Genomic DNA, 23,590 nt, shown 5'->3' on the forward strand with positions numbered 1-23,590 from the left:
CACGTACTATTGTAAATTTCTTTTTAAAGATTTTTTTTATTATATAATTAATTTTATAATTAATTAATTGCAAAAGAAAAATAAAATAAATAATAATTATATAATATTAACACGTAAGCACCGTATCGGAAATAAAATACCTTATTACTAATATTAAAAGAAAGAATAATATACCTATTATTATTATATAAAAGAACATTATATTATTAACTAACTTTAAATAGATTTTTCCTTTTAAAAATATTATTAATACACCAATTTTACCCCTATTATCATTATTTTACTTATTTATTATTTTTATTATATATACGTACCTACTAACAATAATAATTACAAATTTAATTGCTAATAAAAAAGCAATATAAAGATTTGTTAAAATAAATATATAATAAATAAATAAAATTTTTAAAATTAAAAGAATTAATAATATTAATTTAATTATTATAAACTTTATGTTAGTATATATTTTTTTATTAAAATTTAGTTATTTTATTTAATATTTTAATAATTAATAAAAATAAGCAAATAAAAAATAAAAAAATTATTAATTACGAAATTTTAAAAGATAAAAAAGTTAAAGAAAAAGGAATAATGTTATAAACCAATATTAAACGTAAAAAAGGATTAATCTAAAATGCTTAAAAATGGAATTTTAAATACATAAAGTATTAAATGAACCTTGGAAAGCATCGTTAATATTACTAAATTTATTAGATTTATTAAATTAACCAGATTAATTAAATTAATTAAATCCGTAAAAGTTATATGGAATATATACGAATAAAGGGACTTACAGGTTTATTTAAACCATTATATATTTAATCATTCATTTAAGTTTTTTTTAACTATTAATTCAAGTTTTATATTTAACACATATAAAGGGAAAAGCTTTAAGCTTTTTTAATAAACATTTTAACATTTATTTTAACATTTAACTCATATTATTATTATTTACTTAAAAATCAAGATTTATTAGCATTACATTTTAATTAAAGCTTTTTTAAAAGTATTAACTATATTTAAATCTAGTTTTTATAATAGTTAATGTTATTTAAAAATAAAATATAATTAATATATTTAATAAAAAAAATTAATATTAAGATTTATATATATTTTAAAAAAACTTTCAACTTTTTTACATTTAATATATATTTTTTAAAAAAATAAAAAGATTCATTAAATAATAATAACTTTTAAAAAAGAAATTAATAATAAAATTTCTATTGAAAAATAATTTTAAATATTTGTTAATTAATATTTATATTTTATGTATTAAAGTATTTAATAATTTAATTTTTAATATTAAAGGGAGTTTAACGTTATTTAATAAAAAAAACATAATTATAATTTTTTTATAATAATAAATTAAAGCTTATATAAAAAACCAAATAATTTTAATTATTATTATTTATATTTTAAAAAGTTTATTTAATTAACTTTATTATTTAAAGTAATATATTTATAAATGGTTTATATAATTTAAGGATTATATTATATAAACATAATTTAAAAGTTTTAAAAGTAATAAAAACTTAAAATATTTTAATTAATATTAATTAAGTTTTTAAAATAATTATTAACTTTAAAAGTGTGGTAAAAAAAATAAATAATAAATATTTTATATTAAATTTTAAAATTATATAATTTTTAATAATAATAAAATTATGAAAAAAAACTTAATTTTTTTATAATTACTTTATTTATATTAATTAACAATGAAAATGAATTTGCTATTTTAATTTATTTTTAATTATAAATTGTAATAATTTTTAATTTTAAAAGTATAATTTTAAGTTTTTTTTATCGATTAATGTTAATTATTAAATGTATAAAAAAAGCATTTATTATAAACTTATAAAATTAATAATAAAGATTAAAGTTAAGGGTAAAATAAAATTAATAAATATTAATAAATATTATATATTTATTTTATAAATAAATTAATAAATAATATTTAAAATTTATGAAATTATCCATTAATATAATATTATTTAATTATATATAATATAATAAATCATAATATTAAAATTAAATAAAATTAACAAATACTTAAATAATAATTATATTTTAATATTATAATAATAATATATTAAATAATAAATAAAATTACTTTAAAATAATTAAAACATTTTAATAAATATATTAAAGGTCGTATAATAAGCCGTAAAAAGCTATTAATGTTAAATAACTATAAAAGTTATGTTTTTATAGAATTCCAAGAATATTACCGTAATAATAATATTATATGCTTTTATATATTTGCTCACTTCTCACACAAACTTTAATAATTAAATATAATTATTTTTGCACCTTTAAAACGCACGTATTCATTATTTATCGAAAAGTTAATACGTTATAACTTTATATATATTGTAAAAATTTTTTTCTTAATGTTTTATAAAGTGTTGTAAGCTTTATTTATAAAAAGAAATATATATGCAAATTTTAAAATAATTAAATTATACTTTTTAAATAATAATAAAATAATTTTAAAACTTAATATAATTAAAATTAATTATATACTATTATTGAACTTTTAATTATTTAATTTATAGTAATTATTTTTATTTATTAATAACTGTTTTAAATACTTTAAATAATATTATAAAAATTATATATTATTTGTTATTATATTAAAAGAAAAAACTAATAATTTTTAAAAAATAAATTACGTACTTTTTAAATATTATAAAGTTAAAAATAAATAATTATAAAAAGGAAAACCTTTTATTATTAAAAAAGAAAAAGCTTTATAATTTTAAAAAAAGGGTAATAATATTAAAAACAATTAAATAATAATTAAAGGTAATTTTTTAAATAAGTGTTATTAAGCGTTTTAACGTTATAACATTTACGGGAATATAAGCTATAATTTAAAAATATATTAAGCTAAGGTAAAAACATTTAATAATAAAAATTAATTATATAATTAATTAATTTAACATATTATAATTAAATTATAATAATTTCAATTAAAAAAGTATAAAATCGTGGATTATTAACTTATGTAAATTATTAACTTATAATTTATATTATTATATATTAATATTTAATATTATTAAAAAATTTTAATTAATTTATTAAATTTTTAATTTATATTTAATTTATATATATAATAAATTTTAATTTTAATAATTATTATATAATTATTTTTTATAATTATTTTTTTTATTTTTTATTTTTTTATACGTACGATTGATTTTTTATATGTACGTATATGCGATCTTTTCAATACATACGTATGTACGATCTTTTCTATATATATGTAATCTCTTCCATACGTATGCGATTAAAGTTACAATATTTAAGATGTTTACAATACCTACGATATGATACCTATGATACGATACTTACAAGTTACGATACCCACGATACCCACGATACTTACAATACTTACGATACCTACGATACCCGAAAGGTTAAAGACGTAAGACGTAAGATGTAAGACATAAGATGTAAAACGTTAAGACAATTCAAGACTAAAGACGTTCGTAAACTCAGGGCTTTTGTGCACCTCGGACGTGGTGCCTCATGTATTAAATTTAAACTTTATTATTTTTTTAAACCTTTCTTTTTTATTAATTATTTTAATAATTATTTTTAATTTTTTTTTAATTAAAACTATTTCATTTATTAATATTATATTTTATTAGATTAGTTTTTTTAAAAGTTAAATATTAAATAAATTATTTAAAAAAAATTTAAAAATAATAAATTATATATTATTAAAAATAATATTAATTAAAAATTATTAAAATATAATAAATTTATATTCAAATTTTAAATAAATAATTAAATATATAAAAATTATTTAATAATTATATAAAATATTTCTTTTATTATATTATTTAATAACTTTTACTTAAATTTATTAAATTTTTAATTATTTTAAAATTTATTTATTTTTAAAAAATAAATATAATTTCATTAATTACTAGTTTATAATATATTAAATTTCTATTTAATATAAAATAATATATATAAATTATAAATTATTTTTGATTTTATTTTTAAATATTTGAAAAATTAAAATAAATTAAAATAAATTACTTTAATTTTAAAAAGTTTAATATTGTAAAAATATAATAAATTTATTAATAAAGTTTATTATATTTAATTAATATTTAAAATATTATAATATTTTATATATATTATTTTTAATATTTTTATTTTAATAATATAATTTTAAATTACGAAAAAAAGTATAAATAAATACTTTATATATTAATTTAAATTAAAATTAACATTACGGATTTTTACTATTTAATTTAATGAAGTTATAGGTTTTTAAATATTATTAATTTTATAAAAAAATAATTTTTTTAAAATAATTTTTAAAACTTTAAAATTATATATTCAAATATATTTTATATATAATTGCGTAAATAATAATTATAAAAAATTATTAAATTAAAGACCAAATATTTTTATTTAATTTTAAGCTAAAGTTATTTAAATTTGAAATATAAAAGTTTAAAATTAAAATGTGCCGTTTTTTTATCTACTAATTGTAGCCCTTGTCGTATTAATCGTAACCTTTCGCCGGAACTAAATCCCTGGTCGTGCAACAATGATTACAATTGACTTTTACATCCACCAACCGTTTGAAACAGGGTTCAGTTACAACGTCTCTACGAAAGGTCTCCTGGATCTGGAGACTAGCAACATTGTACCTATGGACTCTGATAACCAAGGAAGTAACACTTGTATTCCAGGGGTATTTGCGAGCCAGAATCCCGAGTCCACTGCCAACAGCACTGATATAGCGGCGATACATTTCCGTAATTATCTCCAGGCGTGGACAGTAAGCTTCAGCAAGCATGATACTGGAGACAGTTCGACTAGTATCTGGACGGAATCCTATGGTGGCCGGTATGGGCCAAGCTTTTCTGCCTTTATCCACGAGCAGAATATTCGTATCAAAGACGGTTCTTTGACTGATGTTGAGACTCTGAACCTCACAACGCTTGGCATCATAAATGGATGTGTCGATTTACTCGTCCAGGAAACGTCTGCCCCAGAATTTGCCCACGACGGGAATTCTTACAATATTGCCGGTATCACTGACGGCAAATTTTCAAATGTTACTGATGCATACTGACGTGAAGGAGGTTGTAAGGACAGAATTGACAACTGTCTTAGCCGTGCGAAAGATTTGGATCCGGGCATGTACGGTAACGTTACTGAGGTCAATAAAGCATGTGAGGATGCAAGCGATTTCTGTCAGAACGAGGTAGCATGTCCTCATCTTTACCGTAAGAAATGAGCTTTTCACGACATGGCGCATTGCTACTTGGACGCCTTTCCTGGAAATGAATATCTATACTATCTTGCCAACGAGGATATCCACAAAGAGCTAGGCGCTCCTGTTAACCATACTGATATTTCCAATACTGTCGGAAAGGCGTTCAGCCTAACTGGAGACTACGCGAGGAGGGATCCCAATGGCTACCTGAAGGATATTGCTAGGCTCTTAGACTTGGGTATACAGGTCGCTATGATACATGGCGATCGGGACTTTGCTTGCAACTGGATCGGGGGCGAACGAGTTAGTCCTAAACCCGTCACTCTCCTTGTAGTTCACGTTAAGAAAGCTGGATACGCCGACGTAACTATAGACGATTCTACGCCTGTAGGACAAGTGCGGCAACATAATCTGTTCTCATTCACTCGTGTCTACCAATTTGGTTGTATGGTTCCTGCGTATAAACCGGAAGTTGCGTATGCGATTCTGAACAGAACGATGAAACATAGGGATGTGGCTGCGGGTGATTTACCATAACTGGAGACTATTCGACGAATGGCCTTCCTACTTCGACAACTACCCTTAAGCCGCCTCCTCTTCCTTTAGGGACCTGCTACTTGAGAGGGATGGCTTCTACATGCGCAGAAAACCAGATCGAGGCTATAAAAGACGGAAGTGCTAGCATCTATAATGGCGTAATAGTATCATCGACCTCTTCGCCAGATCTGTGTCCCGACCTGGTAGACACCTTCAGCACTACGAGTATGGGAGGAAAAGGCCAGAACGAGGATTAATTGAACTACGAAGAACTATGAAGAACTACGAACTTGGCGGAGACCTGACTACTAGCATAGCGAGACGTCCCGTCCTAGGTATCACGGTGGTCTTGGGGGAAGGGGGGGTCTATTCGGCGAGAGGGACAGAAGTAGAGTATACCTAAGGTATAGGTACCTAGGTAGTTTTTAGGGACGGAATACGTAGGTACCTACAAGGTGTAATGTACAATACAAGTATTGTACAGAGTACTTGGCCCCCCCCCACCCCCTGGGCCCCGGGAATTGGTGGTGGGGCAAAACAATCAACAAAGCATCAACCCTTCTTCATTCATGTTCTCCCAACTTTCCCAACTTTTACATCATGACTTCTCGTTTCACTGCCCAAAATAAGACGACACAGCAGCGTCTGTCAACCAATACTGTCGGCTTAGTCGCCCTGTCTGACTTCCGCAAACGACGTGCCGAAGTAATCGAGCAACAGGAACGCGAAGCACGAGACGCTATCGTTACTGGAACACCTCTAGACACACCCGAACGTTCGCGCACCAGTACCCCAGACGACGGCAGCGATATTTCGAACCCCCGAAAGAAGAAGAAGAAGAAAGAGGAGAAAAAGACTGCCAAAGGACGTGGCACAAAACTTTCATTTGCTGACGACGAGGGCGAAAATGAAGGGGACGAGAATAGTGCCGGAGGAAGAGACGACTCTAAAAGTGGAGAAGAGTCCGGAGAGAAGAAGTTTAAATTCAAAGCCAATACTTCCGTGTCCGTCGTTCCTCGCGCGGTAACCAAGTCTGCCCTTCGTCGTGAGGCCACCGAAAGAGAAACCCTCCGGCGCGAGTTTCTCATGCGGCAGGAGTCTGTGAAGTTGACTGAGATTGCGATACCATTTGTGTTCTACGACGGGACCGATATCCCGGGAGGCGTTGTCCGCGTCAAGAAGGGAGACTTCATATGGGTATTCCTGGATAAGAGTAGAAAAGTTGGTGCTGATCTGGGCGTTGGTGAAAAGGCGAATGCTAGGAGAGAATGGGCACGTGTTGGAGTGGACGATCTGATGATGGTTCGAGGCAACATCATAATTCCCCACGTAGGTTTTTCTGTTATCCTGTTTTGCATGACACTTCCGAGATCTGCGTATTTAGATATCATAGATTTCTAACTGGGTTATAGCACTATGACTTCCTCTTCTTCATCATGAACAAAACTGTCGGCCCTACCGGCAAGCTGTTATTTGACTACGTGTCCGAAGTCTCGGAGTCAGTACTGCCTAAAGATCTCGCAGACGGGCAAGCTGTCAAAGCCTCTAACACGCAGCCGGCTATAAGCAGTCTAGAGGGAGCTTCTGACGACCCAACCTTCACCAAGGTTGTTGATCGGAGATGGTATGAGCGGAATAAGCACATTTACCCTGCCAGCGTCTGGCAGGAGTTCGACCCGGAGAAGGATTATCAGAAAGAAGTGAGACGTGACCTTGGCGGGAATGCTTTCTTTTATTCTTGAGCAGCCGCAAGCATTCCAATCTGGTCACGGGCCTGACATTTTCCTACACGGTACTGGGGACCGGGATCGAACCGTACTTCTTGATCTACTTGTCATTGTTTGTCAGGTGAACCGGGTTATAGTAAAAATCGGAGTCCACTTACAAAGCGGAAAGTTCACCCAGTTGACCATCGAATAGCCACCCAGATCAGTGCTAGGATCAGTGCTAGGAACCACCATCCTGGCCAAAAGAGAAGGAGACATAACGAGTTACCGCAGGAGCCAAGCATCAATGTGAAGAACTCGAAAACAACCTTCTTTCTTAGATGCCGCACAGACTTTGCCTTCCATAGGGCTGTTACTAGGATGGCCGCATGGTGTTGCAATAGCTTTAAAGCTGGATATGCTTGGCCACCAAGAATTCGGCATACGCAGGAGAGTTGCCAAGCGAACCAGCTGGTTCTGTTATGGAGCGACAAGGACACCGCATGAAGAACTCGTAGGCATCTGAAGATAACTATTAGAGTGAACGCAAGCATTGCGATTACGCTAGAACTTGAGTTCACTACTTGAGTTGGTGCGACGATTATGGCGACCCTGGAAAGCCCCATTTTGGCGTTTGTTCCCCCAGATTTCTAGCAGCCCGTGTCTTTTAAGTCGGTACCAATGGGCCCAGGGAATAGATCAATTTTATCGAAGGGGTCCGGTCGTCTAAATAGGACGTGATGGCTAATGGAATGTGTATCTCCCCCTGGGTCAAATTTGGGGATATGGAGAAGAGGCAGAAGGAGGCAGTAGAACCCACAGGCAAGCATATGCAATGTCACGATGGAAAACTTGGGCTTGATTCAAGCGTTAGATATCGATCTATATCCGGCGTATCGCGCAGTCCATACTTATCACGAGGCTACTTCCCATCTATATAACCATGGCGTCCCTTAGTAGAATGTACAATGTGTCCTGCTTCCAGATTGTACAATCATGTATCCACGTGCCCTTGTTCATTGGCTATACCTGGACCTCTAAAGCGGACCGGGGAAGGGAAGGTTGAATATTGGAAGGTGTTAGAGGCATTGTGTGTCCCGTACATGTAGTGGCTTGAGCCATAAATTTTACTCTGCCTCACCACTTCATTCGACCGTAGAATACTAGACCTGTAGATGTCCGGTTGGGAGCCACATGCTTTTATAAAACGTGCTGGGAGATAGTTGTTGATTGGTCGTGAGAAGTTATATCATCCTGCAGCGGACCCCTTCTGATAACTTCTCCATAGGGATCGCCTACTTCTTTTCCTAGTCGTTGTTATAATCGCAAATCCAATTCGTTTCATCCTTAGCTTTGAATCATGAATAGTTTTATATGCTATATGAGGTTGTATCCATTGCGCTGACAGTACCATTGCCCGTCATTTTTGTCTTGCTCCTTTCAAGCTATAGTCGAGCTTCATCATCTGGATCCTATGTCCGTTCGATTCAGGACCGAGATAACATGAACCACAATGAACTAGAAAGATGTAACTGTTCTGGGTATCGTGATTTGTATAACTACCTAACCTAATGCGACGCGAAATCTCGCGTTTATTCGAGGTCCTAGTCTTGCCTAGCAGTAGCTTGACATTATTAGTCGAAAGCTATTTAATAGTATACTTACTCATACATGAGGAAACCTGGTCCGATCTACCAGTTTCTCCGTCCGCCGCCACGGCCACGTCCGCCGAAGCCGCCGCTACCTCCACTTCCACCCCGACCCATGCTTTGCTCGTAGCCGAAATTCTGGCCTTGGGCACCGCCGAACCCTTGGCCAGGACCCCCGAAATTCTGATTCTGGTTACCCTGTCCTCCGGCACCACTAGATCCAGTATTCTGCATACCTGAAAACATGGCAGACATAGTAGAAGCATCCATTTGACTCGGGTCAAGACCGGAAGCCATCATCTGCTGCATCATCGCTTGCATCTCAGGAGGGATTCCATCCATTCCTGGCATATTTGGCATACTGGTACCTGCACCTGCACCGCTCATCCCTGGCATACCGCCCATCATCATCATTTGCATGTCTTCCAGCATCTTCTTGTTGTTCTGAGCAATGGCGTCTGAGCTGTACTCGCTGCGAACATTGTCTTGCTTGGCGGCATACAAGGCCCAGGTGAACTCGTCGAAGCCGTAGTTGAAGTAGTCGCTCAAGTCTGTACCAGGTTTCCTCCAAGGTTTATCGTTATCAGGCAAATCTAAGACGTTCTTACGTTAGCAGTAGTTGGCGAAATAAGGAGCTATATCCGACAGACCTTCATCAATATTGACCTGGGTGATAGGCTTCCCTACTGGTTTGTATATAGGTATTGTGTTTACATCAACCTTAGATGTAGAGACTGCGGGTAGTTCGTGGCTTGAAGTAGATCGCGATGGCACATCTTCTTTCTTGATAGCGGTAGGCTTGGTCGTATCGCTTGACGCTGATCTTTGGGGTATGTTTCGTATATCGCTGTATCGCGACTGGCTATAACATATGTGAGTAGACATATACAAAAGGGATACTAGAAGATGCTAACGTAGGCGGGGCCGCGTTTGTGCCGTCTTTCCGTTCTGTGATTATATCGATGTCCTTTTTGTCCGGGGCTATTAGCGAACATATATGTGGGAGATATATATATATTGTCATTGGGACGCACTGAATCATCCTCGTCCATGTCGGCACCTTCCTCTTCCTCTTCCCCCTCCTCTAAATCCTCTTCGTCTTGTTGTTGTTGTTGCTGTTGTTGAGGCTGAGACTGTGCAGATGCAGCTGCATTATGATGGTCGGCAACGTAAGATGTATCATTCTGAGTTATCGGCTCGTCGGGAGCATAGAAATCATCGTCGTCGTCGATATCCATTGTGGCTTCCGGATAGTTCGAAGTCTACCGAGGTTGTAATAGGTAAACCGTTGAATCTCGACGGCGAAATAGCTAAAAGAAAGTGTATGTAAAGGTGCAGATGTAAAGTTTACAAATTACTGCAGGTGGACGGGTTCAATTGGTTTTCGATTGGTTACTTCGAAGCTACCTAACCTAGGGATGACAAGAAAGTGTAATAGGTACATGGACGTTGCCATAGGGCCGTTACAGCTACTATACTACATTAGGTATGGTTGTAACGGAGCTATGGCACAAGCTGCTAGGCCGCCAGGCTACAGATACATTAGCACACAGTACCATCTGGGGGGGATGGGGGATGTAAGCACGCTAGCAACGCGACCCTGCAGCTCCAGGTTACGTGATGCAAAAGATTAAAAAAAAATAAAAATAAAAAAAACAATTAGATAATTACATACATGTAAACTTCATATTCCATACCTTTTACCCACCCTTACCTTCATCCCTATACCTACAACCACATACCAGCATACGCCCTTTGTTGAGTATGCGAGCTAAGGTATGTCTCAAATTTCAAATTTACAAACAAAGGACAAAAAAGTATCGATCATGTACTAACTTAGGTACACAGTTATCATAACCTAATAACCTAGCATTCCACGTCCGGGGAATCATGGCCCTTTCAAGATCAGCGAGTGGCCCTGGCGGCTTGTCTATCAACACGTCGTCCGCGAACTTGTTGTGAGTCTACCTACCATCCTATTATTCTTCCCAATTCTCGTGCAGAAAACTGAACATAACGAACTGCATCATCACCCCTCCTAAGTCATCATGTGGACTCAAGCAAGAATAATTCCTAATAGTAGGCAACTTTTGAACAGTAGCCAGCAGCAACCTGCTCCCGGAGGAAGCCTTTTCGGCAACGCATCAAATGCATCAACTACACCTAAGCCATCTTTATTTGGAAATACTACCACCGCCACCACCACTTCTACCGCTACCACTCAACCCTCAGCCAGCAGCCTCTTTGGATCCTCCTCTACTACTCCATCATCTCAGCCACAACAGACGACTTCTAGTCTGTTTGGAGCAAAGACTACCCCTACACCGCAGCAGCAGGGGGGGAGCCTTTTCGGGAGCACGCAGCCTGCTCAGGCTCAAACGCAGGCGCAGGCGCAGGCTCCGATACAGCCCGCCACCGGACTATTCGGCGGCAGCACAACCGGCCAGTCGACATCTACGGGAACTGGAGCTTCTGGGGGGCTGTTCGGTAGTACTACGAAGCTTTCACAGCCAGCGGCAAGCAGCGGGGTATCGTCTTTATTGTAAGCTTAAGTAACTCATATCTCATTTCAACTTTTTGTATTAACTCAATCCAGTGCTGCTAATCAAAAGGCTCAATCCCAACCACAACAACCAGGCCTAGGTCTGGGCAATTCCCTTGGCCTTGGCCTGACCATGGGCCAATCGTCCACCCAACAGACAGTTCCCGGTGTGCGTATCGATATAAGCAACCTCAAGGGAACCACGAGGTTTAATGACCTCCAGGAAGATCTGCAGAAGAAAATAGAGAGTGTCGACATGTTCATCCAGCAGCAAATGCGGAATAAGGACGAAGTGGACTCATTCATGCCTGGTCATAAGGAGATGCTCGAAAGCATCCCTAGCGATGTCAGTTTTGTTGCCAAAAAGTACGAGAGCGCGCATAGTGCACTGGCATCGGCTGCTCAGGCTATCGATGCAGCCCGCGGTTTGGTCGCTCAAGATGTGGATCATGCCCGCCTAAGTTTCCGAGCCATCGATAACTTGAAGTTGCCTGAACAGTACCACACAGCCGGGATATGGTCCCCTAGGCAGCAGTCGGCAGGCACGGCGAACGCGGAGGCGGACGGGCAGGATCTAGTCAGCTTTTTCTCTAAGGCGGCAGATGACATGGAAGATCAAGTTAAGAGATACGACCGAAATATGACTGAGATTGAGATGCACATGCATGGCGTCTCCGATAACTTGGTAGAGCAGTTGCAGAAGATGATGGCTAACAAGAATGGGGCGCCATCTGGCCCCAACGAGAAAGCCCAAGAGCTTAGCGCTGTGCTTAGGGAGTTGCAGCAGGGTATTCTGAAGGTGGCTGGCGATGTCGCAGGCGTGAGAGAAAATATGACCCAGCTCCAGTTGGGCAATTTCATTAGCAACGACGGCGACCGCAATGGTGTCTACTAGGTACCATTTTGATTTGCAGGACTGCGTATTATGTGGCTTAGATACCCTGGTGAAAATGAAAATAATTAACGGGATATGGTTTAATGAAGTAACAACTGTCAAATTCGGACACATACACCTATTTTCCTGGATCCCGTATTTGAATCCTTCGGAGAGGATCGACCTTGGTAGACAGGTTACCATCCTGCGTGTGCCTAGTCCAGTGCGTTTATCCTGATACAGCAGTAGGATGTCATGACACATATCTAAAAAAAAAAGAAGAAAAGAAGAAGAAGAAAAAGAGTTGTACACTATAAGGCTCAGTATTGACATCTTATATGGTGTACACGAGAAATATCGTGATAGTAATGATTGGTCAATATCAGTACAATTAGATAGCGGGTGCTTTTATATCTAACCTAGCTACTGAGGATACAATATGGGAAGCTTTCGATGAAGCTTACACTCTGTTGCCCTATGTTAAACTACTGCCATAGCAATACCCGCCAACGCCAACCCTTGAGTAGTTTTATATCGTCCTCTCCAAGGCTCTGATCTCCCCTTTCGATTTTGCCCATGAGCCGTTTTAGACGTTTCGACACGGTTCTAGCCACACGCATCGATACCTCGCTCTGAAATACATAAAGAATAGCCAATACAAAGAAGGCTACTGAGGCAAACTTGCCTTTACCGTGAACGGAATCCAAGATGCGAGCAATGAGACCCTTGCTTCTTTTGAAGGCATACTCGGTGTCGTTAGACTCCTCGTCTTTCGACGAACGACGAAAGACCCTACGGATGGCGGGGATGAAAGACGCCCTGCACCTGTATGAGAAACCATAGACGAAAAGTAGTCGGTCCATGTGTCATGCCGCTGGTATTCGAGATAGGAGGGAAGAGATTCCATGGCATAATTTGGCATCTGTATGGCGGGAACTTACACTAAACCACCTAAAAGCCACCGTCGCCATCTATGTGCCTCGACCGCCTTGGCTAAATCCGATACTTCGCTCCGCAATAGCTGCAAGTCACTCATGACGATGCTCTGCTGTGCTTGGAGGCGACGCTCGCTGGCTGGATCATCATATCGTCGCTTCTTGTATTGTGACACATACTCTGCGAGGGAGGATTCGGAGGCCGTCCTTATCGATTGTAGGTCTGTTCCCTCGAAAGGTGTAGAGACCGGCTGTTCAAACTTAGGATCTGGCGGCAATTGTGGTGGACCCGAAGGCAGCGGGGCCGAAGCTGAGGGTGGTGCCGAGTACGATGGCATCGGCGCTTGCTGGTAATCCATTGATTTCAGGCGAGGAAGCGGGTTACGAGAGACGTGAAGCTGAATGAGAGTCAATTACCTAACTCGAGCCCCCAGAGAGCGATTAAAACTACTTCCATATGAGGCCGTCAATTTGATAATTATATTCGTTTTATTTTGTTCTATCCCTCCCTGCAATCAGTATGGGGGTTGAGGTCGCGGGGTATCCGTTCAGCTAATAAGACATGCAGGCTCGGCGAAATAGCCAGGTTTGGGGACTGGGTTGAGCAGTAAGCACCTAGCCACCAACCTGCATGATGATGATGATGCTTGTTACCGGAATCTTTTAACGAGTTTATATCCCCAATTACATTAGATATTTACACACAACTAATTCTTACCGACGACGAGTAGAACGGCTCGCCTAGACTTATCCAGACCTAGACATTTCACTATGAAGTCCCCTATAAGAAATAAACTAGAAGGGTTTTAATAGGATGAGATGGAAGGAGACGGCTTTGGCTCATTCATAGTTTAGTAGTCAGAGCAAAGGGCTAAGCTGTCGTCGTCTATAACAGTAGAGAAACGCTTAGTATTTACTCAAGGTACCTAAGTTAGCAAGAGAACTAACGGTGCAAGTAATCCCCCGGCCCTTTAAAGCTATATATTCCGGTGTGCAACAAGATCTATCAGCCTCCCCGACCGTTACGGAGCGGGAAACCAAGCCATGATGGAGACAGTCTACACCCCTAAATGGTTACAGATGCAATCAACGGCATGATAAAGCTAATGTAATATCAAGAAGCTAATCTGGATAACCTATTATAACTTGATTATAATACCTAGCCCTGGACATCTCTCGCAGGTTGGCTATGTTTGGTAGGTATATAGTAAGAACGGCCTCGCACATAGTTCAGTGGCCAAACGTGTAGTATTTAGGTAGCAGACAGTGGAAGTTACATACCGAGAGGTTACCTCTTACCTATAGGGTTAGGTACGTACATATGTAGTTACCGAAATAGTGTAGATCGGATCAGCTGCGCCTTCCGCGCTGACAATCTATAGGAGGTACCAGCCGGGATGAATGCGGACATTCCATCGCCGGTACCTACCTAGCCTTTTAACGAACTTATACAGGCATAAAATTAGGTTCATCTAGGTGCCTATATGAGCATTTATAAACTAATAAACTACCCGTATTCAGTAAGACACAGATGTACTGCGGGGACGCCTAGATTCGAGTAGAATCGTTGCACAAACATTTTTGAATTTCTCTTTTATCCAAATCAATGGTGCGTGTAGATCGGGAACTCGGCATCATTTCTGAATCTCTGGCGCTCTTTAAATATCGCTACACGATAGAGGTTTGCAGAAAAAAAAAAAAAAAAGGCTCGGCCGAAAGCCTTGCACGTTACGTTGACAGCGTAATCCAATCCGATTGACTGTCTATTAAATCCTGACCGAAGCGTCGCCAAGGACTTCTAATCCCGCATCTCCTTTTTGCTTGCCTTGTAGTGTGGACGGGGCTAGATAGGGGTGTAGAAAATTTCAAGATAAAGGATCCGGCCCGCCCCCTTTTAATCCGTTGCGGCCGAGAAAATGAAAAAAAAAAAAGGGAAAAAGAAAAAGGATATGACGCCAGGCGCCGGGTTTGGAGAGCATTGCAGTAGGTAGTAGGAGGCGTGGAGGCTAAATTAGAAGAAGTGGGCACCTAATGGAGCCTTTCATCATCATTAGGTATTTGTAGCATAGGACCATAGGTACCAATAAGCCGTACATAGTACCTTAGGTACCTACTATGTATTTAATGGTACCAGGTAACATGAGATTCACGATGAGAATACCTATACCAGATAACCTAGATCTAATACACAAGTACACAGTACATAATTCTGTAACGGTCTAAGTGCCAGCAGATCGTCTTGTTGGATATTCCGGCGGACAGGCAAGGAACGGCCGATCTAACCCGGTACCATGGTTGATTGAATCAGTAGCGTTGAAACTGATACATGATAGAAAGTGCTTGACTTGCCCCCTCTGTAGATACTAAATAGACCGTAGAGGAGACAGCATCAACAAACGAGATACGTATTGTACCTAGGTAGGTACCTATGAACAGTGCTGGTTGGTGCGCGGGGGCCACCCACATCACCTATATTCAAAGCAGCGGAATGGGCCGTCAGGCTCGAGAATTAATGGCCGGGTCTTGGCATTTCTCTCTAGAAACAGTACCATCTCTAACACGAAAATAACCACAGGAATAAATCGTAGAAAATTGAAAAAATTAATAATTATATACAGAATCTTCTAACAAATATCGCAATATTTTTTATTTATTTTTAATAGTACTTATTGCTTGACAGAATTGAAAGTTTGAGAATGCCAAGACCCGGCCATTAATTTTCGAGCCTGACGGATGGGCTGACAAGAGCTGTGCAGTTTCGGTCATCGCATAAAATATTGGAACTACCTAAAGTTGATAATCTTAGGTACCTAGGTAGTTATTCGGTACCTAGGTAAACTTACCTAAGGTGAATGGAGGTTACTCATCTTACAACGTGAATCTCACGTCTCACGCATAGCGGAGCGAGCTGACGAGCTTCCTTCTTTTCTTCAATACCAAGTTCCCGAAACACGCGCGCACAACTGCACGGTCTATATTTAGGGTGCCAGACGGCGATTGGCGTATTCGAGGTGCATTTTCACATCCCGCACCGGCTCTGCTTAGGTTCAACGGTAGTGTATGATATCCACTACCAGTCTACCCAGGTTTTGCTACTTGTAGTGCTATGACGTCCTGGACGTCCAAGGAAAACTATCGGAAAATCGGTGGTTCCACCGCCTTCCGGAGGATTGAAACTAGGTACGAGCGGGGATCAAGAACGGAAAAGGATCATAGGAATTTATCGAACACCTGCCTACCTATCCATGGAACCCTGCGAATCTTGGCTTTAGGTACTAGTAGGTACATTACCTAGGTACATATATGTACCGGCATACGTACGAAGTAGTGTTGTGGGATTTTACGTCGACCAATCTCTATTGAATTCTATGCTTTACAACTTTATCTTCCCTTAACTAAGTGCGCTGCCATAGTTATGTGGTAGTGGGTTGAGACTATGTTTCTTACCCGTTGGGCGATAGTACAAAAAAGAAACCTAGGTAAGCTAATCAAGTTCCTAGTTGGCCAGATACATGTCTGCCCGAGGAGGGGGGTCGGAGGTAGAGTAGAGAATGTTTGTGTTGAGAAGGGCGTTGTAGGATGACAGTGTCGGGAGCATTTGACTTGGCACATCCTTAAGTATCGGGTTAGACGTAGATATAAAATCCTAGGGTTAACTCTCTAAACGATTACGCGCAAGCGGCGTCGCATGATCTCGTGCTGTATTCATACCGCGACGGGAGGAGGGTACTTATTTGTATGTAAGGTCGGACGGAAAATGCACCAAACGAGTCCGGTGCCGACATTAGAGTAAAACCAAAGAGGATAGGGATGACCATGATTGCGTGCACATGGCACTGCAGGTGAGTGTCACCCAGTCATCGAACCATCTCCGCTTCGGACTATCCGCCGCCCGGATATCCCGAGTGTAGGATAGGTAGCGTACCCAGAGTGGTAGGTTAGGTTATATATGTCCTATGCAGGTAGGCAGGTATCTTTATTATTTATAGAACAGGTAAGCAAAACTTGATAGAGTTTGGTCATATACCTAAGTAGGCAGTAGGCATAATTTAAACCCCTATTCTACGTTTCGGCGACGGCGAGGCGGCCCCATCTCGGTCAGCAATGCGTGACCAGTGGGAGGTTTCCCGTCCCGTGTGTACCCTTCCAGTGGCCTGTAACACGCACGACATGATGGGCTGCGCATAGGACGACGGCCGGCGGAATTTTCAAGTAATAGCCAACGTGGCGGGGTTGGGTTGCCTGGTCGAGGTTGCATCCAGTCAGCCCCGGCTAACCGATTCAATGGCTTCGTCAGCCGAATAACAACCCCCGAAACATATTAACGATACTATCGTTTTTCCTGTGGCATACCGGGTGGGTAAGACGAACCGATTGAAACGAGTACGTCCTCGGAACAAATACGTAGCGGTATATTTTCTCCAGCTTGGAGCTTTAAAGCTTGGAGGCGTTGGCTGTAGCGGCGGATTAAATAATATTCACCTACGTATTTGCGAATCTCGATGGCGCCAGGGGTTAAATATCCCGAATGCTATTTTCCCCTTTCTTCCTTAAAATGAAGGTTTGACAGCATAATATAATAATATAACGACACGGGGTGCCTATCAGCTCACCAGACAATCAACCTGATTAAAAAAGGACATTCTCGGGAGGTAACTTTAGATTAGGAGGCTGGTTGAAATTTGTTGGTAGGCAGTAAAACAGGGACCGACACTCCGAAAATGCCCCAGCCCACCCGCCGCTCTAGACCCCGAGTCCGCATTCACAGTATGAAGTATTTTATTTGTGCTAGTTTAGTCACTTGTCCGAGTTACTCGCACAGAGGCAAAAGAGGCGTGTGCTCCTTTTTTTTTTTTTTTTTTTTTCCTTCCTCTCTTTCTTTCTTTCTTCCGCACATTAGGTGCGTATCTAGTCAAAGCGCATCAGGTTAAGCTTTCTATTTTCTCCCGTCATCCGTCTCCGAGGTTTAAAAAGTAGCGTACGTAATAGGAGCTCGGTCGGCTTGCCGAATTGTCCATTTCGGATTTATCTTTGAAAGCGGTAACGAAACAAGCAAAATGAAATAAACCCACTCAACTAAGATTACCTAACTTGATTTAAGGGAGGGACACTTCATTCCCATCGAGAATAACAATTTGCGAGAGTATGCCATTGTTATATATATATTCTTTAATATGTTAGTTGCAATCGTCAGGAAAGAGGCGAGACGAGGCGAAAAATAAAAATAAAAAAGGTAGAGCAAAAATACACGGGCGAGGACGGATTACGAAGTTACGTGTTCACGCCTCCCTTCCCGCATTGCGCTGTCACAGTATGTATAGACAGTACGGCATAGCCCCGTACCATTGCCTAGCCAAATTGGTAAACTCCCACGCGAAAGAGACGACCAGCGCCGGGAGCCGTGGAGCCGAAAAAAGCCCCCTCCAGGGAAAAGATGTTTGAGTCTAGGGATTTCATCAGTCTGTCTCCGGTCGATCACAGAAAAAAAAGAAAGAAGAAAAAAACAACTTGTTTGGCAACGAAAATATCACTCTTTAATTTCCCATAATACTTTGATGCACGCTATCATTTGAATGCTTCCATATCAAACCACCTAGTTAAATGAAACTTAATAGAATACCAAAAAAAAGGGTTGACCGATAAAATAAAGTCATTCACAAACGCGTCTGGTGAGCACTTGATGCACGGGCGAACCCCCGGTTGTGGCCCCCCACAAGGGAAATAAAAGTACACAACGAGAAAGAGTAGAGGGCAAAAAGAGGGAAGCGCGAGATACCTAAGGAAGAAAGAGCCGGGCTAGGCCGTATCTTGCACCCCCTCCCCCGAATTGACCGCCTGGAAATCATCAGTGCTCGAGGTTGGCTCAGGTGCGCGCGCTGATTTTTAGCGCAAACGCCCGAGTCTGGTCCGTCTTAATTTCTATTCTCCCTCCCGTCCTGCCCCGTCTCCTGCAACATCCCTCTCCAGCGGCTTCGCGCCAGAGCGCCATCACCCCAGGTTCTATCCTTCCAAGAAAAAAAAAAAAAAAGGGTTCCATTTTCTTTTTTCCCTTTTCTTTTCTTCCTCAATTATTCCACTTGGCTTCTCTCCCACTAACAAGCCCCCCCCTCCCCCCCTCCACTCCGACCGAAACTTACACAACTAAAAAATTTCCCATCCACCCGCACCGAACATCCACCGCCTCCCGTCTTCTCCGTCTACAAACAATTATTCCATCACTCTATCATCTTCTACCGGACCTGCATTCGGAGTGTCGCCTTATTGTTCGGAACAACATCATCATCTATTCCTTCACTTGCGATACATCTTTGGTCTATCATCTATCATGGCGTCTGTCGTCCGCGGCACGTCGCTCAGAGCCGGCGGTGCTTGTGTGCGTTGTCGCAAGGGAAAGACGAAGTGTGTCTACGAGAATGGTCGCGCACCATGCAGGAATTGTGCGAAGGGAATGCATGAATGTTACTTACCATCAGAGAGTATGGCTCACCACCATGGTCAATCACCAGCAAGGCCGCCCCGTCCGCGAGAGAGTCTACCTGGAGAGCGAAGCGTGTCGGCAACCAGCGACCGCCAGCCTGTAGCGACCGGCGCTGTTTTGCCGCGCAGTTTGCAATCTAATAGTGAAAAGTAAGTTGTCTTTTACTTCTCTATTTTTTTCTTCTTCTTTTCCCTTTGTCTTTCCTATCGAGGCGGCCATCGCGCACTTCTTCATTATATATCTCTCTTTCGTCTCTTTCCTCCCGAAGCACCTATTCCCTTATGGCCTCTAGTCATTATTACTGGGTGATCCTGGTGTTTCGGTCTTGATCCAAGTTGGCGGCAGCTACGCGCCCCGAACATATGCCTGGGCTTGGTGATCTGTGCCCCCTGGCGTCGTCGGTCAAGGCAGAGTGCAGTCCGGCCAAAACCATCCCCCCAATATTCAACCACTAATCTGATTCTTCTGGGTGGCTGTGAATGCGATGGATGCCGGTTGCCTCGTCTCGCCTCAGCATCTCCAGCGTCTTGTTCCAAGGCCCCCAATCCTCCCCATTCTGCCCTCGTCTACTCGTCTGCTCGTCTGCTTCCATACCCCGTTTGTTCCTACAACCCCCAACACGCGCTCCTATTTCAGTCCAAATACCCTTGTCCTCCCCCAAACTTCGTTCGCGTTGATCGGCTCCACTAACACGTATTTTCGTCCGTCTCCACAGACTCAATCCGGAACTGGTGACGGAATGTGAGAGGGTAATCAGCAAGACCATTCCGTCTTGTGTTGCCTTTCACAAACCTTCCTTCCTACAGAAGCTCAAGAATGGCACCCTTGAGGCTAGTATTGTTAACGGTCTTTTGACTTGTGCTGCGCGGTAAGCAAACATAGCCATTTTCTTGTTGTCTTCCTGTTCATTGAACATAATTCCCCGGAACCCGCCTTATCCACTTCTAAAAAGGATTCCGGGCGAATGGTTCATTCATCTCCGGAGTTACATTCGCGTCTCGCCTAACCCACCAATAATTACCACTTTCCGCAAATCCTTGCCACCACCTGGCTTTCCGATCGCCTATGAAAATATATCGTTACATTTGTTTAAGTGAACTGGGCTTACCTAACCATCAATCTCGTGTATAGGAGTTCTCCAGCCTTGATTCGTCGTTATGGCGGTCAGGGAGGTGCCTCGGCTGCGGCCGAGCATTTTGCCGTCAAGGCCATCAATATAATCATGCAGAACCTGGACAACCCGAGCTTGGCGGATATTCAGGCTCTTTGTCTTCTGATCATCCACGAATGGGGCAACCGCAATGCCGTCCGTGCTTACATCTATCTTGGCCAAGCCGCTCGTATGGCTCAGATGTATCGGATAATTGCCGTTCACCAGAACCGAGACGATCCGGACCAGTTCATTAAGGATGAATCATTCCGTCGCACCCTGTGGTTGATCTATGTGCTGGACTGCTTCCTCACCAGCAGCCCCGGTCGGCAACCGGCCGTGTCCCACCATGACATCAAAGATGTGCCACTTCCGTGCCTTGACATGAGTTACAACTTCGGTACGCCTGTGTATGTTCGCACCCTTGCGGGTGGACCGCCTCCGACGCTTCCGACGCCGACTACACCTATCTCCGAGGTTGGCGAATTTGGACACATTGTGATGGCAACCCAGGCTTGGCGTAACGTTGTTGAAATGCTTACTACCGTAACGAGCGCCACTTTCTCCGAAGAGGACTGTGCTTCCCTTGAGGCTGGCATCGAATCTGTTCGCAGTTCGTTGCCGCCGCACTTTATGGATAACAAAAGTAGGCAGATCAACCTACACATCACCATGGGCAGTGGATACACGTACGCCATGCTGCATTGTCTCCTCCATTGCGCTACTATCATGGTCAATCGTCGTAGGCTTCTTCACCTTGTTACTACCGATGGATTCAGTCATGAGACTTGGCGTATGGTGCCACATGTTCACCTGCAGACAGTCGACCGCGTATTTGCGGCTGCTGACAGCGTGGTGTCACTCCTACTAGCCTTGGAATCTAATGCGGATAAGGACGCCGTCCTTAACTTCCCCTTAGTTATGCTGTTCTCGTGTTTTACAGCTTGCTCTACTGTGGCATGGTTTAGTTTGAAAGGCTTGACGCCCGGCGACTTGAACGAGACGGCCGAATCGATAGTTCGTGATGGCATGCGCTTCCTTCAGGATGGAGCCAATATTTGGATTCTGGCTGTTCCATGGTACCGCCATCTATCTGTCATGAATAAAGTCCTCCGGAATGGCGACAGGACACTCCAGAGAGCACAGCCTGACCCTATTGTGCCCTTGATCAAAGAGGACACAGCAAGCCAACCGGATAACCCTGATAGCATGGATTACGAGCGCCCCCAGTCGGCGAACGCTCAAGAACAGACGGACGGTCGAGGTAGCGAGCCTCCCCGAAAGTCTGGATTTACGACTATCAACGGGGGATCGGTTGGGGTGTCACCACCGGCCACTGCGAGCCCTCCTCCGGGTCAGACGAAGGCAGAGTCTCCTGCACCTTCCTCCTCTGGACAACCGGCCGAATCCGCGCCGGCTGCTGGTAACGATATGACCGCCGCCGAGCTTTGTGTGGCATTTGAGCGCCAGCTGTTGGAACTGGACGATCTCGCTGCCTTTATGGGCGGAGGTGTGTGAAAACCCGGGGATTAAAGCCCTGCGCTCTCTAAACCTTGTACTACTTGCACTCACGCATTATCCAAGTGCCGTCTCATGATAACCCGGCGTATCTTCCTACGAGGTTGTGTTAATAAGGGAAACATGGGTTGGCGTTAGTTGGTATTCTCGAGTTACCCTATGGGGGGTTTCCTATTGTTTAAGATAATTAGTTTCGGCCATCGCAATATACCGCAGGACTTCGAAGTCCGCATGGGTCAAATGGCTATGGTTTCCAGCCGAGAGCCCGCGGTATTGATAAGAGGATGAAGGTCTTTAAATATGGTGGGATCTTGGGCGGCGCTTTATGCATGCAGATTTGTTTTTCCGTCGAGGCTTGAGCATATGCTTTTACTGTGGCTGTCCACTGCTGTCCACCTCTGTACGTGAAGGGGCAGAGAGGGAAGGCTGCGGAAACAGCTGAAACAGAATTGAAGGGGGGATAAGTGGAATTTTCTTATACGCACTACAGCAGTGTATTGTTCTAGGTGATGATGCCTGATTGCTATAGTTGAAGATGGCTGGGGGGGGCTTTGAGCCAACTTGTACTATTACTACTATTATAAGGCATTTTATTTGCAATTGCTAGTTAATTCAACTATGGTTTACCATAGCTATATCAAATGGTTCTTGGCATGTTGACAAAGGTAACCTTGGCACCAGGTATGTTTCTTGTATGTTGAGTAACTTGTTAATTCAGCATTTGTCCCTGTTTCTTAGAGCTTGCGTAATACACGGGTCACGTGCATTATTCAATTATCATTACAGGTGCACTATACCTGCTAAAACCTGAGCTAAGAAGTTTTGCCTATTTTACCACAATCCAACTGTTCCTCGCCTTAGGTAGCAACAACAACAACGCGTTACTACACGTTACCTACCTAGGTATTTTCTGTAACACACCCGGTACCTTTAAGATGCACCGGCTTTCTAAGATA

General features: G+C 40.8%; 9 protein-coding genes across 9 annotated transcripts; 5 read left to right on the top strand and 4 right to left on the bottom strand.

The window, feature by feature from the left end:
* The first annotated feature begins 4,562 nt into the window (after positions 1 to 4,562).
* F4812DRAFT_288667 (uncharacterized protein) lies at positions 4,563 to 5,190 on the top strand. Its single transcript, XM_047931120.1, has one exon. It carries the CDS (start codon positions 4,571 to 4,573, stop codon positions 5,099 to 5,101), a length of 531 nt encoding a protein of 176 aa, XP_047785310.1. The 5' UTR covers positions 4,563 to 4,570; the 3' UTR covers positions 5,102 to 5,190.
* An 88-nt stretch (positions 5,191 to 5,278) lies between these two features.
* F4812DRAFT_464115 (uncharacterized protein) lies at positions 5,279 to 6,039 on the top strand (the record flags this gene model as incomplete). Its single annotated transcript, XM_047938313.1, has 2 exons — positions 5,279 to 5,690; positions 5,789 to 6,039. 2 exons carry the CDS (start codon positions 5,279 to 5,281, stop codon positions 6,037 to 6,039), a joined length of 663 nt encoding a protein of 220 aa, XP_047785311.1.
* A 43-nt stretch (positions 6,040 to 6,082) lies between these two features.
* On the top strand, positions 6,083 to 7,602 carry F4812DRAFT_288675 (XAP5-domain-containing protein). Its single transcript, XM_047931121.1, has 2 exons — positions 6,083 to 7,111; positions 7,195 to 7,602. Exons 1-2 carry the CDS (start codon positions 6,383 to 6,385, stop codon positions 7,522 to 7,524), a joined length of 1,059 nt encoding a protein of 352 aa, XP_047785312.1. The 5' UTR covers positions 6,083 to 6,382; the 3' UTR covers positions 7,525 to 7,602.
* Positions 7,602 to 8,450, bottom strand: F4812DRAFT_288690 (uncharacterized protein). Its single transcript, XM_047931122.1, has 2 exons — positions 8,214 to 8,450; positions 7,602 to 8,163 (listed from the first exon to the last, which is right to left on the bottom strand). Exon 2 carries the CDS (start codon positions 8,112 to 8,114, stop codon positions 7,680 to 7,682), a length of 435 nt encoding a protein of 144 aa, XP_047785313.1. The 5' UTR covers positions 8,115 to 8,163; positions 8,214 to 8,450; the 3' UTR covers positions 7,602 to 7,679.
* Positions 8,451 to 8,889: 439 nt separating this feature from the next.
* F4812DRAFT_448108 (Fip1-domain-containing protein) lies at positions 8,890 to 10,534 on the bottom strand. Its single transcript, XM_047935837.1, has 4 exons — positions 10,172 to 10,534; positions 10,052 to 10,104; positions 9,788 to 9,999; positions 8,890 to 9,730 (listed from the first exon to the last, which is right to left on the bottom strand). Exons 1-4 carry the CDS (start codon positions 10,373 to 10,375, stop codon positions 9,180 to 9,182), a joined length of 1,020 nt encoding a protein of 339 aa, XP_047785314.1. The 5' UTR covers positions 10,376 to 10,534; the 3' UTR covers positions 8,890 to 9,179.
* A 260-nt stretch (positions 10,535 to 10,794) lies between these two features.
* On the top strand, positions 10,795 to 12,914 carry F4812DRAFT_448109 (uncharacterized protein). The gene is made up of 4 exons (XM_047935838.1): positions 10,795 to 10,913; positions 10,986 to 11,095; positions 11,239 to 11,679; positions 11,734 to 12,914. Exons 2-4 carry the CDS (start codon positions 11,028 to 11,030, stop codon positions 12,572 to 12,574), a joined length of 1,350 nt encoding a protein of 449 aa, XP_047785315.1. The 5' UTR covers positions 10,795 to 10,913; positions 10,986 to 11,027; the 3' UTR covers positions 12,575 to 12,914.
* F4812DRAFT_448114 (uncharacterized protein) lies at positions 12,915 to 13,647 on the bottom strand. Its single transcript, XM_047935839.1, has 2 exons — positions 13,495 to 13,647; positions 12,915 to 13,372 (listed from the first exon to the last, which is right to left on the bottom strand). Exons 1-2 carry the CDS (start codon positions 13,587 to 13,589, stop codon positions 13,039 to 13,041), a joined length of 429 nt encoding a protein of 142 aa, XP_047785316.1. The 5' UTR covers positions 13,590 to 13,647; the 3' UTR covers positions 12,915 to 13,038.
* On the bottom strand, positions 13,494 to 14,016 carry F4812DRAFT_448120 (uncharacterized protein; the record flags this gene model as incomplete). The annotated part of the gene is made up of 1 exon (XM_047935840.1): positions 13,494 to 14,016. A coding segment is annotated over exon 1 (162 nt), but the record flags the coding sequence as incomplete, so codon positions are not given.
* A 5,558-nt stretch (positions 14,017 to 19,574) lies between these two features.
* On the top strand, positions 19,575 to 22,981 carry F4812DRAFT_288765 (uncharacterized protein). The gene is made up of 3 exons (XM_047931123.1): positions 19,575 to 20,115; positions 20,682 to 20,834; positions 21,098 to 22,981. Exons 1-3 carry the CDS (start codon positions 19,814 to 19,816, stop codon positions 22,632 to 22,634), a joined length of 1,992 nt encoding a protein of 663 aa, XP_047785318.1. The 5' UTR covers positions 19,575 to 19,813; the 3' UTR covers positions 22,635 to 22,981.
* Positions 22,982 to 23,590: the final 609 nt, after the last annotated feature.

Source organism: Daldinia caldariorum (assembly GCF_022478825.1).
Source record: "Daldinia caldariorum strain CBS 122874 unplaced genomic scaffold F4812scaffold_32, whole genome shotgun sequence".
Taxonomy (NCBI): Eukaryota; Fungi; Ascomycota; class Sordariomycetes; order Xylariales; family Hypoxylaceae; genus Daldinia; species Daldinia caldariorum.

Coding starts and splice junctions, on each gene's coding strand:
- F4812DRAFT_288765 (XM_047931123.1), top strand. CDS start 19,814: ATGGCGTCTGTCGTCCGCGGCACGTCGCTCAGAGCCGGCGGTGCTTGT. Junction 20,116..20,681: donor TTGCAATCTAATAGTGAAAA/GTAAGTTGTCTT, acceptor CCGTCTCCACAG/ACTCAATCCGGAACTGGTGA. Junction 20,835..21,097: donor CTTTTGACTTGTGCTGCGCG/GTAAGCAAACAT, acceptor TCTCGTGTATAG/GAGTTCTCCAGCCTTGATTC.
- F4812DRAFT_448109 (XM_047935838.1), top strand. CDS start 11,028: ATGGCCCTTTCAAGATCAGCGAGTGGCCCTGGCGGCTTGTCTATCAAC. Junction 11,096..11,238: donor ACGTCGTCCGCGAACTTGTT/GTGAGTCTACCT, acceptor TTTGAACAGTAG/CCAGCAGCAACCTGCTCCCG. Junction 11,680..11,733: donor AGCGGGGTATCGTCTTTATT/GTAAGCTTAAGT, acceptor AACTCAATCCAG/TGCTGCTAATCAAAAGGCTC.
- F4812DRAFT_288667 (XM_047931120.1), top strand. CDS start 4,571: ATGATTACAATTGACTTTTACATCCACCAACCGTTTGAAACAGGGTTC.
- F4812DRAFT_448114 (XM_047935839.1), bottom strand. CDS start 13,589: ATGAGTGACTTGCAGCTATTGCGGAGCGAAGTATCGGATTTAGCCAAG. Junction 13,373..13,494: donor TGGCTTTTAGGTGGTTTAGT/GTAAGTTCCCGC, acceptor ATACAGGTGCAG/GGCGTCTTTCATCCCCGCCA.
- F4812DRAFT_288675 (XM_047931121.1), top strand. CDS start 6,383: ATGACTTCTCGTTTCACTGCCCAAAATAAGACGACACAGCAGCGTCTG. Junction 7,112..7,194: donor GCAACATCATAATTCCCCAC/GTAGGTTTTTCT, acceptor ACTGGGTTATAG/CACTATGACTTCCTCTTCTT.
- F4812DRAFT_448108 (XM_047935837.1), bottom strand. CDS start 10,375: ATGGATATCGACGACGACGATGATTTCTATGCTCCCGACGAGCCGATA. Junction 10,105..10,171: donor ACATGGACGAGGATGATTCA/GTGCGTCCCAAT, acceptor CCGGACAAAAAG/GACATCGATATAATCACAGA. Junction 10,000..10,051: donor ACAAACGCGGCCCCGCCTAC/GTTAGCATCTTC, acceptor CATATGTTATAG/CCAGTCGCGATACAGCGATA.
- F4812DRAFT_288690 (XM_047931122.1), bottom strand. CDS start 8,114: ATGGGGCTTTCCAGGGTCGCCATAATCGTCGCACCAACTCAAGTAGTG.